The sequence below is a fragment of the Myotis daubentonii genome, chromosome 8, assembly GCF_963259705.1.
Source record: "Myotis daubentonii chromosome 8, mMyoDau2.1, whole genome shotgun sequence".
Taxonomy (NCBI): Eukaryota; Metazoa; Chordata; class Mammalia; order Chiroptera; family Vespertilionidae; genus Myotis; species Myotis daubentonii.
In genome coordinates, this window is record NC_081847.1 from 31,909,085 (window position 1) to 31,922,212 (window position 13,128).

The following is a 13,128-nucleotide window of genomic DNA, read 5'->3' on the forward strand; positions in this document are numbered from 1 at the left end:
GCATCGCTGGCCATGCTGCAAGAGCACCGGTGAATAGACCTCGGTCGTTTTTCTCTCGATTATCTCTCTCTCTGCTCTGACTCTGCAGGAGCAGGCGGCACATGGGAGGAGGGGAAGGAAGCAGAGGAACGGGACAGAGCCTTCTGCAAGCCAGGGTCAGGCCCCAGCTGAGCAGAGGGCAGGAGCTTTGAGCTGGACATGGGGTTGGACTGGGCCCTTACATTCAGAAAGTGAGGTGTGATTGCCCAAATGGGATCCGTCAGCACAAGCAACAGGAAAGCTACGGGGTCTGCTTGGAGTTATTTCAAGGGGCAAAGACTGGGGAACCATCAGAGCGTGTGTGAAGGCAGGGAGTGTTCCGCTGAGTTGGCCATGCTGAGGCCACCGGAAGTGACACATTCTCTCCTGGGCTAGCGGAGGAGAGTGGCACCAGGAGGAAAGAGCCCACATGAGCCGCGAGGCCAGGCCACCACAGGACCTGCTCTGTTCCCGTGAAGACAGAAGTCTTTTCACTGTGACGCCGGTGAGGGCCCTGAGCTCTGGGAGCCTGTGTGACTAGGAGCCCCTCCCAAGGCGGCCTAACCTAATGTGGACATCACATTAGAAAGTTTTCCTAGCCCTGACCGGTTTGGCTCAGTGGATAGAGCGGTGGCCTGCGGACTGAAGGGTCCCAGGTTTGATTCTGATCAAGGGCATGTACTTTGGTTGCGGGCACATCCCCAGTAAGGGGTATGCAGGAGGCAGCTGATTGATGTTTCTCTCTCATCGATGTTTCTAACTCTCTACCACTCTCCCTCTCTGTAAAAAAAAAAAAAAAAGAAAAAGAAAGTTTTCCTAAATTGACTTGAAACATCTCCCTAGTTTTGCATCTGGAACCACACAGAACAAGCCCACGCCCTCTGGGTGTTGGGACATGGAGAGCAAGTCTTCCAAGGCCATCTCTTCTCCGGAAGGACCCGGCCCCAGCCCCTCTCTCCTTCCCCACCACCTTAGGCGAGGCAGCAGTCTTATGGAGTCGGTGCAGTGCAATGGTGCTCTTTTTAACATTTATTTTGAGTATAAGGGTGTGAGTTGCCATGACAGATGGCTAACCCTCCCCTCCCCTCCACAGTGGCCTGAAGGAGGAGCAGGAAAGTCCCAACTGCAGGCTAGGGATCAGCAAACAGTCCAGACCGTCTTGTTCCCTGTATCCATCCAGAGAGCCGCGGGGTCAGGTGCGGCTCCCCCTGCTGCACGGATGGGTGAGAGGGCTGAGCAGGATCATGGGGCTCACAGGCAGGCGGCCGCAGGGAGAGCCGGGGGACATGCAAAGTGGTCACGTCTCAGGCCGGGTGGAGCCAGCCCAGCCTGGGAGTCAGGGAGGGGGTGTGCTGAGGCTGGAGCTCCCCGTCCAGGCAGCCTTGGGGGACAGAGTGGGTTTCCCAGGCTGGACAGGCGAGCCCTGCCTGCTCCGTGGTACCCAAGTTTGTGTGGCGCCTCTTGGGCCCTTCACACCGCCACGTCGACAGACAGCATGGCTTTGATCGCCGGGAACTTGTTGCAGGAGAAGTCGGCGACCAGCTGCTTGGTGCCGCTCCGGGTGGGCATGATCTCAAAACGCACCCGGGACTGCTCCTTGGGGCGCAGGTTCGGCACGCTGCGGGGAAGGGCATGAATCAGTGTTGATGGCGACATTCACAGACTGCAGGCTGGACAGGCCTCTGTGGCCTCCAGTCCTGCTCTGGTGGGGGCTGGACAAGGTCACTGCTTCTTTAGCTCCTGCTAGCTGCTGCCTGGGTCCCGGGGTCCCTCCAGCCCTGGGACCCATCGGCAGGTGTGGTGGGGGTCCTCTGATCCCCCAAATATGCTCAGCCCTCGGGACCAGCTCCAAGCTCTGGCGACCTGGACTTCCCAGGAGTTTAGGTTTGGTGAACCCTAAACCAAATGCACGTGTGTGCGCCTATGGGCAGATCTCAGCTCTGAGGCTAGAGGACCTCTGTGCGCCCTGCCCGGGAGGCCCCTCGGGCCCCCTCCCGCCGTCCCACATGGGCCCCAGGCCTGTGACTCACTCGATCTTGAGGCTGCCCAGCAGCAGGCCGCTGCCCTCCACCATCAGCACGCAGTTCTTCACCGGCTCGTCCAGCGGGTTGGAGAAGATCATCTGCACGTTCACAGGCTTCCGCATCCGCGCCTGGTCCATCAGCTGCAGGGAGAGAGGATGGGGGTGAGTCAGCCGCCACCCTCTGAGAGCGGACGGGCTGGCGGGCGACGCGGTGACGGGAAGATGTCACTGAGGACGAAGGCGGAGAGGACTGCCTGTTTAGTCCTCCTAAGGGCCAGCGCCATCCATGCAGGGTTTTCTAGGAGATTGCTGGACCCCCCCACCCCCCCGCCCGATGCTACAGAAAGGACACCCAGGCTTAAGGGAGAAGCTGAGAGCGCTTTAACCTCCCTGCCGGGTGCACAGGCCCGCTTTCCAGTTCTTCCCAGGACGGCAGCCTGGCTCCACTGGGGGCCGCTCTGAGGGTGGGGAAAGGTTTCATTCGGAACTTAATAACAGTATTTTTCCTGAACCTCCGCTCACTGGTTCTCTTTCTTCCCTTCCAGCCTGGAGGCCCCCACCCCCCACCCCCCACCCCCAGGAGGCTGCAGCTTACTCCCCTCCCATGGAGGGGCCCTCACCACCTTTCAGGCCATTCTCCTCTGATGACACCCATCTAGTGATGCCCTTCTAAACCTCTGGGGCCCGGATTCTCCCCATAGGTCATGTTGTGGCCTGGACAGGGCTCCAGCATTGTGCCGTCTTTGGTCAGAGAAGCAACCTGGACGATCTGTTCGCTCCCAAAGCTGAAAGCTATGGTTCTGCCAAGGAGGGGACACACTGGGCCTCAGCTCCCGCAGCTGATGAAACTAGTCCTTCCTTCCTGCCCTCCTGCCCGGGCCTGGAGGGACCAGATGAGATCAGGGATGGGAAGAAAGCGTGTTGGAAATGGAAGCTAACTGCCAACCAGTGCCAGACAAGATAAGGAGTTTTGCCCTAATTATTATCTTTTCATATAGATCGCCCCTCAAGAGTTAAAAAATCTGCGCCTTGCTCTCAGTGAGCTATGCGTTGATTCATTCAACAGAGACAAGGATGTCTTGATTCTCTGGAGGCCGAAGTAGAGGAGAGAATGTGCTGAGGGGAAATTCAGACGAAGATGCCCCAAAGAAGAAAGAGCAGATGCCTTTTAACCAGATTCAATAAGAAAGTTCTCGATGGCACATTTCCGGCCTGAGTTCCTTTCTAAAGATTTTATGGGCTCTTTAAAGACTTGATATGGAAATCCCAAAGAAATAGCACGAAAGTGTTGAATAAAAGATAACGCTATAAGAAAGGAGGAGGATATTCAGTAAGGGAATATAGTGGGGAAAACCTAACTTCATTTAAACACTGATCATTTTAACGCAGAAAGTTTTCATAACTGAACGGGCTGCTCCCCAGCCTCGCCTCCCAGCCTCCGGAGCAGGAATCGGCACTCAGCTGTCCATCATGTGTCCGGGGACCCTGCTCCCCTTAGAAGTGCCCTGGGAAGTAGGAGGGGCCTGAGCAAGCAGGGGACAGCAGGGACTGACCATGAGAACTCTGTGGGTGGCGCAGAATGCAAGCCAGGAGCCAAGCGTCCCTGTGCCGTGGAGAGGGGTGTTTCTGTGTTCCAGACACTGATTATCGGCTCAGAGCGTATGCTGGGGAGACAGCCAGGGGCCCGGAGCCGGGGAGGGCCTCTTCTCATGGAGTTTATGTCTGGGAGGACACTCCCACCAAGCAATCCCACCAATAGAGGGGTAACGTCAACTCTGACCAGTGCTGTGAAGCAAGAGGACACGGGCTCTGAGGGAGTTGAACTAGGGGCCAGGCCTAATCTGGGGAGGGGGTGGGATGCCAGGGAAGTCCCCCCTGAGGAAAGGATACCCTGCAAAGGAAACATTTTCTTATCCCCATGACACAGTTGGAGCAACTGAGATGCAGGGACGAAGGGACTTCCTCAGGGTCGCTGCTGAGAAGCGGTGGGGCCTGGGTACAAGGTTACAGGCCCGGCTCGGTTCCCCCCCTATTGGTAACGGGCCATCCAGCCACTGGCTCCTTAGCGCCGGAGGTGGGGGACCGCCCCGCTCATCCTGAAGCTGAAGCACCGATCAGACTAACCAGGACAGTGAAAGGGTCCCCTGACCTCTGTCTGAGGTCAGGAACCCCTTCAGCGAGGGTGCAGCTCAGGCAGGGCTGGGACCAGGGCAGCCACAGTTACCCAGCTGTCAGAAATCTGTGGCTTGGGAGGCTGCTGGCAGCGTGATCGAACAGAAAAAGGCCTAACTGTCTAGACAGGTGCGGCGGATGGCAGATACAGCAGGCGCCTGATCCATGCGGCTCTCTGGGGGACCTCACGGGAAGACCCCATCCCCTCTGTCTGTCCTTGCCTGCCAGCCCCTACCCCTCAGCTGTCTGGCTATGGTGGCCTCCAGCCTGGGTTGCGGGGTGGGTAGGGGCCTGGGGCTGGGAGAGCAGGGGGAGGCTTGGAGTCAGCACAAGTATTTTAGGGTTTGGTTCTGAGGAAGAGACCGCGTGGTCCCATGCGCCTCCCGCAGACCTGCAAGCCCCACAGCCTGGGCTCCTAGGAGCCGGGCTTGTAACCACAAACAACGACAGAGGCAGCCTCGTTCTCAACCACCGAGGAGATGCTGCTGTGGCTGCAGGCGAGCCTGGATGCTCTGAAAGGCCCTGGGCTGGCAGTAACTGGCTCTTTCCTTCTCCTACCCGCTTGGTTTACTCTGTAGGAAATGGCAGAGTCTGGGAGCATGAGAATCGGCTCCTAAGGGTCTACCAGTGGTGACTCTGGGGCCCGGAGAGTGAGGGGAGAGATGCACGTGAGTGGTGCCCATTTCTGACCTGCTTTACAAATGTGTCTGAGACCGGGCTGGGCGCCCCCCAGGCAGGACCTGCCCCTTGTGCCCTCTGGGTCCTGAGCCTGGCATGGCCCAGGACCCAGCAGATGCTCAGGGCTGAGTGGGTGTGTGAGTGAACGGAAGAGTCCCTCCAGCCACTCCTCAGCTGGTACCCCCAGTGGGTCTAGAACAGGAACCAAGAAGCCATGGGGCCCTGTGCCTGTTTATCTCCCCCATCGGGGCAAGGATATTGGTCTGAGCGAGATCTCTTGGCTGTTCCATCTGGCAGAGGCTGGACCCCAGTCCTCTGCCCCTTCCCCAGGGAAGGGCCTTCCTTGTGGTCTGGGAGGGCTGTGGCTCATGGGGTTGGCTGGCGGGGGAGGCACCCCTTCCCCACTCCTTACCTTCAGGGTCAGGGTGGGGTTGTCCAGGATGACGTCCCTCTCCACCACCACCTCGGCCTCGTCGGAGGCCCGGCACACGGCTGTGGTCCGGATCATGTTGTCCGCTTTCAGGTACTTCTCATACTGAGCATATGTGATCTTCACAGGATGCTGGACTTCTGGAAGGCGAAGTCAGGGGAGCAGAGTGAGAGGGAGCTGATGCCAGCCAAGTCCGTGTGAGGGGCAGGGGGCGAATAGGAATGTTAACTCACTGTCGAGTGATGATGACACAACAACTAGGAAGGGAAGCCAGGGACTGACCAACTGAGTGCTTACAGCCTCCCAGCTCCTCTAATAGCCTGGGACTCTATGGCCACAGCACCCGAACCACCTCTCCAGCCCCCCACCCCCCATCTCCCCACTTCCCCACCTCCCCACCTCCCGTCTCTCCTGCTTCCGAGTCATCCACACACATCAGTCAGACAGGCTTTAAAAGAAGCCCCCAGCCCCTCTTCCAGGCCACCTCTAAAAGCTTCCGCGGCTCTTCGCTGAATACAGTTCAGACCCCTCAGTCTGGCCCTGCGTCGCTGAGCCCTTCGCCTCTCCAAAGAACCTCTGTGCGCTCATGTTCCTTCGACAAAACTGGCGCAGAGCCACCTCCCTGCTTAGATTCACAGGTTCCCTCGGAGGGAAATGCCTTTCTCAGCTTTTCTCCATTTATCTGGCTCCTCCCCAAACGTCAAGGCCATGTCTCCCTCCTCTGTGGTCCAGGGCACCCCACTCTCCTTCACAGAGTCACGCTGGGTGGCCTGTCCCCCCCCCCCAGTGTCCTATACCCTCTGAGGTAAGACTGTGAGGAGGAAGCAGCCTTTGCCTGTGGGGGGGAGGGGGATGCCCAGTCTGCCCCCAGTGGGGAGACAACAGGCCCTTGCACCACTGGTCCTACCCTCTCAGACAATGAACCCTGGGGCTCCCTTCTGAAAAGAGAGGGACTAACAGAGTCACCCAGAAAGTGGTGAAGCGTCAGGCCTCTGAGAGCGAGCGCTTCACCTGCCTCCTCCCCTTTCCCATTTCACTGCTGCCTCCTGCAAAAACGATGCGTGTAGTTTTTGGAACCATTTTCCTCCTGTGAATGATTTTCGGCCTTCAGAACCAGCTCTCCCCCTGAGCCTGAAGGTAAGCAGCGGCCAGCCGGCTGCTGCTGGTGCGGGAGGGTTTCTGCTAGAATTCCGCGAGAAGTCGGCCTGCCTGCCGGGGAATGGGGAATGCTGCCCTCAGACAGGTGTGGCGCGTCTGGGGTTCTCTGCAGACAGAATTCTTTCAGGATGGGCTGTGTAGTTAATCCGCCTTTATTAGTTCCTGCTGTGAAGCAAATAGCCACCCCACCCTTGTTAATCTGCTTTGTAAGTCCCAACTTTTCATAACAGCTTGGGAGATTTTGCCAGTGCGGGCACACCTGCTTTCTGAGGGTTCCCCGGCACCAGGCTTTCTCCGCTCCACCTACTCCCTTTTTGTCTGTGCCACCCAGGGGGCAAGGACTCACTGTTCCTCCCAAATCCTCGGGCCTCCCAGAAAACCCATCACTCACCAGGCAACTCCACTCACCCCCTGGCAGCTCAAGACCACGTGGCATATTGCCACCGTTCTAGGGTCAAACCTGAAAAAGGGGCTCATTGTGGGGTAGGGGGGGTGGCATGAGGGTGTGTGTGGCAGCTATCTATATACATCCTTGATCCGTGGTCGGCAAAGCGCGGCTCGTGAGCCACATGCGGCTCTTTGGCCCCTTCAGTGTGGCTCTTCCACAAAATACCACGTGCGGGTGCACACGTACAGTGCGATTGAAACTTCGTGGCCCATGCGCTGAAGTCAGTATTTTGTGGAAGAGCCACACTCAAGGGGCCAAAGAGCAGCATGTGGCTCGCGAGCCGCGGTTTGCCAAGCCGCAGTTTGCTGACCACTGTCCTAGATGATGAGGGTAGCACTGGACTTTAGCATCAGGAAACCGAGGACCGAGGCCCTGGATTTGCCACTTACCAGCTATGACACTCAATTCCTTAAGCGATCTCTCTAAGCATCAGTTTTGGCCTCTGTAAACTGGGGGCATTGGACTCTATTATTTTTTAGAAGATGAAGTGAGGCAGTGTATAAGGAAGTGCTCTGCGCACTGTGGGAAGTGGTAGAGACCCAAAGGCAGCAATTTTCAACTTTTTTCATCTCAGGGCACACATAAATTTTCCTAATTAGGAAAATTCTGCAGCACACAGACACAAAATAGATATTTTTTGCTAATATGATCCACAGAAAAGGTATCATTTTGATTCATCCACACCAGATGGCTAATGTGTGTTGGCTGCTGTCATTTTTTTTTTTGACAGTCTAAGGGAAAAGAGGTCAGTGCCCCTGACTACATAGTCAAGTGTTGCATGTTTTAGACATTCCTGCGGCATACCAGTGAGCCGCGGCACGCCGGTTGAAAATCGCTGCTGTAAGGGATACTGCGGTATGTCTATGATTTCCCAAGCCGCCGTCCTTCCTCTCCCAGGGCATGAAAGAATTTGGGTTGGCACCACCCTGACTTGCACTGCTTGCCATGATAGCAATTTCCCAAACCTCACGACCCAAGGCTTATTAACCAGCAAGGCCGTGTCCTGCTCCTTCCTTAGACAACTGAGTCAGTTCCAATGCGAACTCTCCAACCCCAACGGGATGTCAGCGGCCTTGGACACACGGTGCCTCACAGCCTGCAGGATGAGTTACCTTCTTCAGGGTCCAGAGAGATGGTGACCGAGTCCTTCCACACCTCGTGGACAAGCGTGCCGTTGTAGACGATGGTCCAGGCCGTCATGTTCACCGTGACCGTCTTCATGTCTCTTGTCAGGTTCTTGAGCGTCAGGGCCAGGTTAACTTCTTTGCCCACTGCCAGGATGCCATTGACCTTGAACACCCCAGAGATGCTCGGCTCCCGTTCGTCTCTTTCGACCTCTGTTGACGACGTTGGGCCAAATGTTCTGTTGGGTTTCAGTTTCCCCACTGCCTTGTCAAACACTTGCCTTTCCTGGCTTGAACCTGTGTCGGGGGAAAGAGAGAAGCATCTCAGGGATACGGTGGCAACCCGGACCGAGGATAGCGCCCTGCCTGGAAAGGTGGCCTGGGACTGACACTGGTTCTGCTGCCGCACAAGGATTCTGATCCAAGCAAGTGGCCGGCCTCTCCAGGTCTCCATTCGTCCTTAACGTGAGGCTCACAGGCCAGCTGGTCTATGGGGCTTTTCCTATCAGCTCTAAGTTTCCGGGGAACTGTAGGGGAAGCTCTACCAGCAACTGTGTAAGATTACTATATGATTTGATATTTTGTGTAGGTCAATTAAGTTAGATTTATTTATTCATATTTTGGATAGAAAGTCCCTTGTAAGACTTAAAAAAACAAACAGATAATTGGAAAAGAAATAAAAACTGAGCTGAGGCCTGGCCAGTGTGGTTCAGTGGTTGCGCATCAATCTATGAGTCAGGAGGTCATGGTTCCATTCCTGGTCTGGGCACATACCCAGGTTACGGGCTTGATCCCCAATGGGGGATGTGCAGGAGGCCGCCGATCAATGGATTCTCACCATTGATGTTTCTTTCTCTCTCTCCCTCTCCCTTTCTCTCTGAAGTCAATAAAAAGATATATATTTTTTTAAAAAAACTGAGCTGAAAAGGTTAGAATGAAGCAGAAAAAAAGGTTATGATTTAGAATTGACTTTCAACCACTAAACCGTGTTGTTCTGCTTTGTTCCTAAGGGTGTTGTACGAGTGAAGAGTGGTACTTTTGTCCATGTCAGTTGGCAAGAACTTCCCATGGTTGGTATGGTTCCAAGTTATGACTAGTTGTCGAGAGACTTCAAGTTTCAAAAACACAAAGGACAGGTTTTCTGACTCTATGTCCAATTGTGGGTCCTGCTGAATGTGATGGCACAGGTGGCCCCAGGAGAATGGCCATGATGTGCAAGAGCTGAGTAACTGGCTCCACGCATCTGAGCCAGTGTCGGTCACTCAGCTCACAGCAGGCTCCCTGCCTTCACCTGAAGACAGACAGACTATCAATGAGAAGGTGTTGACCTTCCAGGAACACGAAACACGGATAGAGGTCCACAAGGAATTACCATGTTTATATCTGCAGACCATACTTCTAGTCCCACCTTGCCCCACCAACCTGAGAAATGTTTAAGACACCAAATGACTTACTGTAAGCACTTTACAACTTAGCAAGGCCTTTCCCATAAGTTACAGGTAACTGGCTGGGACCTCAGAGGCCCACTCATTTTAACCCATCACATTAGAATAAAGGCTCTAAGCGGGGAAGCAATTGGCCCAAGAGATAGTCTAATCTGGGGATTGGAGGCAGAGAGAGAGCCAGTCCTCAGGACCCATAGTCCCAGGTTCCTCCCATACACCTACTGAAAAGGAGGCAGGTGGCCAGATTACCCAAGCTGACAGCTCCTGGTGGGCTGGGTTCCTTTTGGCGCTTTGCCATCCTCTAGCCGAGCTGGACACCCACATCCAGGGCTGATGTCTATGCAGGGAGCTGAGCCTTCTGAGCCCAGGACCGCGAAGCAGGCATGTTTGTACAATGAGGCTCAGAGCCTAGATACCTATATAGGTCACCTGCTGGGCTTACTCAAGACTCAGCTTCCTGCTACTGTTTTCGCCCTTGTGTTGCTATTGCGCAAATGCTTAGCAACCCATTTTATGAGCTTTTCTCCCCCGGGGCCCTCAGAGACAAACTGGCATCATTAAGTAAGGAGACCCGGGCAACCACAGGCAGGTGATGAGCCCTGTTGTCACGAAGGGGCCAGGGCCTTGCCAGGAGTCCTGCAGGGATTCCCCAACCCAGCTACAACCTGGCCCCATTGCTTAGGTTTGACTGGGACAGCCATAGCTCCCAAGAGGTGACAGTAAGATAAGGCACCCCACAGAATCATATATCCGAGTGCAGTGCACTTCAAAAGTCCCCTTGGGTGGTTCTTGTTCTAACGAGGCTACAGACATTCATGCTGGCAAAAATCACCATTTATTAAGTCCTCACTCTGTGGCCGCACTGCACTTGGCACTTTAGGGCACAAGCTCATCTGTACTGATGACAGGCATTGCTACTCATTTCGCAAGTGAGGGAGGGACCAGGGCTCCTAAGAACCCTGCACAGTTCTAAGTAGTAGGGCTGGGGTTCAATTCCTGACCCGGGTGATTTGCTGCCTCGTCTCTTACACTGGTTTCGACACCATGACTTTGCTGAAAACGCTCGCCCTGCGCCCGCCTTCTCCTGCCTGCGAAGCTCGGCAAGGGCAGGGGCCCTGTCTGGTGATCTTTGTTGCCTCCCTAGAGCTGAGCACAGAGCAGACACTTGAGGAGGTGTCAGTCCATGTTCATTGACTGAGAGAAGGGCCATCTGACCCCAACGGTGGGAATGGCCAGCAGAGACAGATGGGGCCAAATTGAGGCCACTAATCTCATTGCCCTGGAGTTGTGCCTCAAAATGTCCACAAATACCACTGCCCAGAAGGGCCATCTACTTGACCTTGGAGTCAGACCCCGTCGCCTGTGCTCGGCTTTCCTCCTGTGTGAACTGCAGCCATCGTCAACAGCCAGCAGTTGCACAGAGTTTTAAGGTTTACTTCGGGATGTATTGTGGGCACCTTTACGACATCACCTTTCTTGACCCTCAGAACCAACTGTGAGGATCCACTGAAGCAGCTATTTCATAGCAGTTGCTGGCCCCATTGAGGAGGGGTGTGGCTGCTAGGGCAAGCATTGATTTCCTTGAGGCTATTTCTGAAAATGAATATCACCTTCACATGTAGAACTTTTGTCACTATTGAGACTCCTCAAAGAGACAGGCTGTTGACTCTGATAGCAATTTCCAAAATAGAGCAACAATGTCATTTGAGTTAAGGGTGGCCTCACAACAACTAGTCTTCCTGGTGACTTTGTGTGTGTGTGTGTGTGTGTGTGTGTGTGCGGGGGGGGGGACAGCAAGCATGTAAATGCTGATTTCGGGGACCCAGGCATTCGCCTCACTTCCTCTAGCTTCTTGGGAGTTAGAAGTGTATACAGCACAGCCATGTCTTTGGGGTCAGGTCTTTGTCCATTTCTTTGTTCAGATCATGCTTCCTGCCTGCGTTACTTGGAGGCCAGGGAAGTGGGAGGACGGACCAATGTCTCCTAAAGCACTTGGGGGTCTCCCATGGGGCCAGGTTTCCCCTGTGTGTTCAGTCACAGTGCTGTCACCCCATTAGTGTCATGGGCAATAGGACACAGCTGGAGATGAGCTGGAGTGGGAGCCGCCTGTGCCCCATGGCAAACGTCTGCTGGAGCCAGTCTGTCCTCACTGGAAGCAGTTTGGGGAACTGGGTGTTAGGTGCCAGGGAGCAGTCCTACCATTCAGGCAGAACTGGCTGAGAATGAGGGAGGAGCATGTGGATTTTACCTTCCCCACCCTAAAGCCGTCTTCCCACCCTCAGGCCCCGCGTGGCACAGCCCCACCAGTGCCCCTCCTACCTTCTGGGTACTTGTACTTTTCGGTGACATCCATGCGAGAGTAGCTGCCCACCGCCTTCGTGCTGATGTATCTGCCAATGGTATTTGTGTCTGAGGAATTCTGCTTCTGGGTGTTGCGGCGGGCATCGTAGATCCAGGTGATGCGGTCGGCATTGACCTCCGCAAAGATGAAGGGCATGTCGAAGTCCAGGTTCACATCGCCCTCTCGGACAGCTGTCACCGAAGCGGGGCCGCACTGGAACACCCCTAGTGGCCAAGATGCAGAGGTTGGGTGCATGCCAAAGCCAGGCCCATCTGCAACAGCCCACCCAGGACCTGTGCTGCTGGGGACCATCCATAACCACCCAAGTCTCCTGCCTCTGCCCTGCCAAACACCTGCAGCCCCAACAGTCTGCCCCCTCTCATTAGGCACTCAACGCAGACCGTCATTATCTTCTGCAATGGCACCCTGGTCAGACGCCACCGCTTTAGGAGACTAGCCCAATCCGGAATTCTGTGGGTGCAGAGTTCATGCTGACACACTGCCCTCAGCCTTACTGTCTTGCGCTCAGGGTGGCCTCTTTTCTTCATCTGCAAATTGTTCTTCCCAAATCATCACACCTCTATTCCTGGAAGACTTACCTGGACACCCAGCCCACAGGAGTGTCTTGTTCCTCTGAGCTCCCAAGCCCTGACTGTCACCTCCCTTTAGCACCCTTGGTAGGTAGTGCTGATAGATAGATAGATAGATAGATAGATAGACAGATAGATAGATAGAGACAGAGAGACAGAGAGATAGATGGATAAGTAGGTAGATAGATAATAGATAGATGAATGGATGGATGAATATAAATTAGATCTAGATATATAGATCTAGATATAGTTTAACTCATGAAATGCCCAGCTGTGAAAAAAGCAAGGTGCAGCAGAATAGAAAGAAGAGTGTTATCCAATTTGCATTTACAAAACAAATAAACAAAAAAGGTACACACACACTTTTATGTGCCCAGAACAGTCACCTTCAACTGTTTCTGTTTCTTTAAACCATGACCTCTAGAAATAGTTTTTACGTCTTGCACATACATATATGAGCCTGAAACGGAAGTTTCACAGGACAGTGCTTACTCTTACTATGTCCAATACACCCTGCTATTTTCTTTGCTTCCCCCAACCCTTTTCCATGCCATCTTATTCATTCCTTAAATTGAGGGTCACAACCCATTAACTATATTATAATTTTTTTTTTGTTAACCCTCACCTGAAGATATTTTTTCCCCATTAATTTTTAGAGAGCGGAAGGGAGGGAGTTGGGTGGAGAGACAGAGAGAGAAAGA

At 54.3% G+C, this 13,128-nt stretch overlaps 1 protein-coding gene across 1 annotated transcript in view; it reads right to left on the bottom strand.

The window, feature by feature from the left end:
- Window positions 1-1,020: 1,020 nt before the first annotated feature.
- TGM3 (transglutaminase 3) overlaps window positions 1,021-13,128 on the bottom strand; it is a 37,184-nt gene continuing 25,076 nt past the window's right edge. The window contains exons 9-13 of the mRNA XM_059705735.1: window positions 11,816-12,061; window positions 8,040-8,348; window positions 5,304-5,461; window positions 2,049-2,182; window positions 1,021-1,636 (exon numbers count right to left, since the gene is read on the bottom strand). Coding sequence (XP_059561718.1) covers window positions 1,489-1,636; window positions 2,049-2,182; window positions 5,304-5,461; window positions 8,040-8,348; window positions 11,816-12,061 — 995 coding nt within the window. The 3' untranslated portion in view covers window positions 1,021-1,488. The remainder of the gene's footprint in view (window positions 1,637-2,048; window positions 2,183-5,303; window positions 5,462-8,039; window positions 8,349-11,815; window positions 12,062-13,128) is intronic.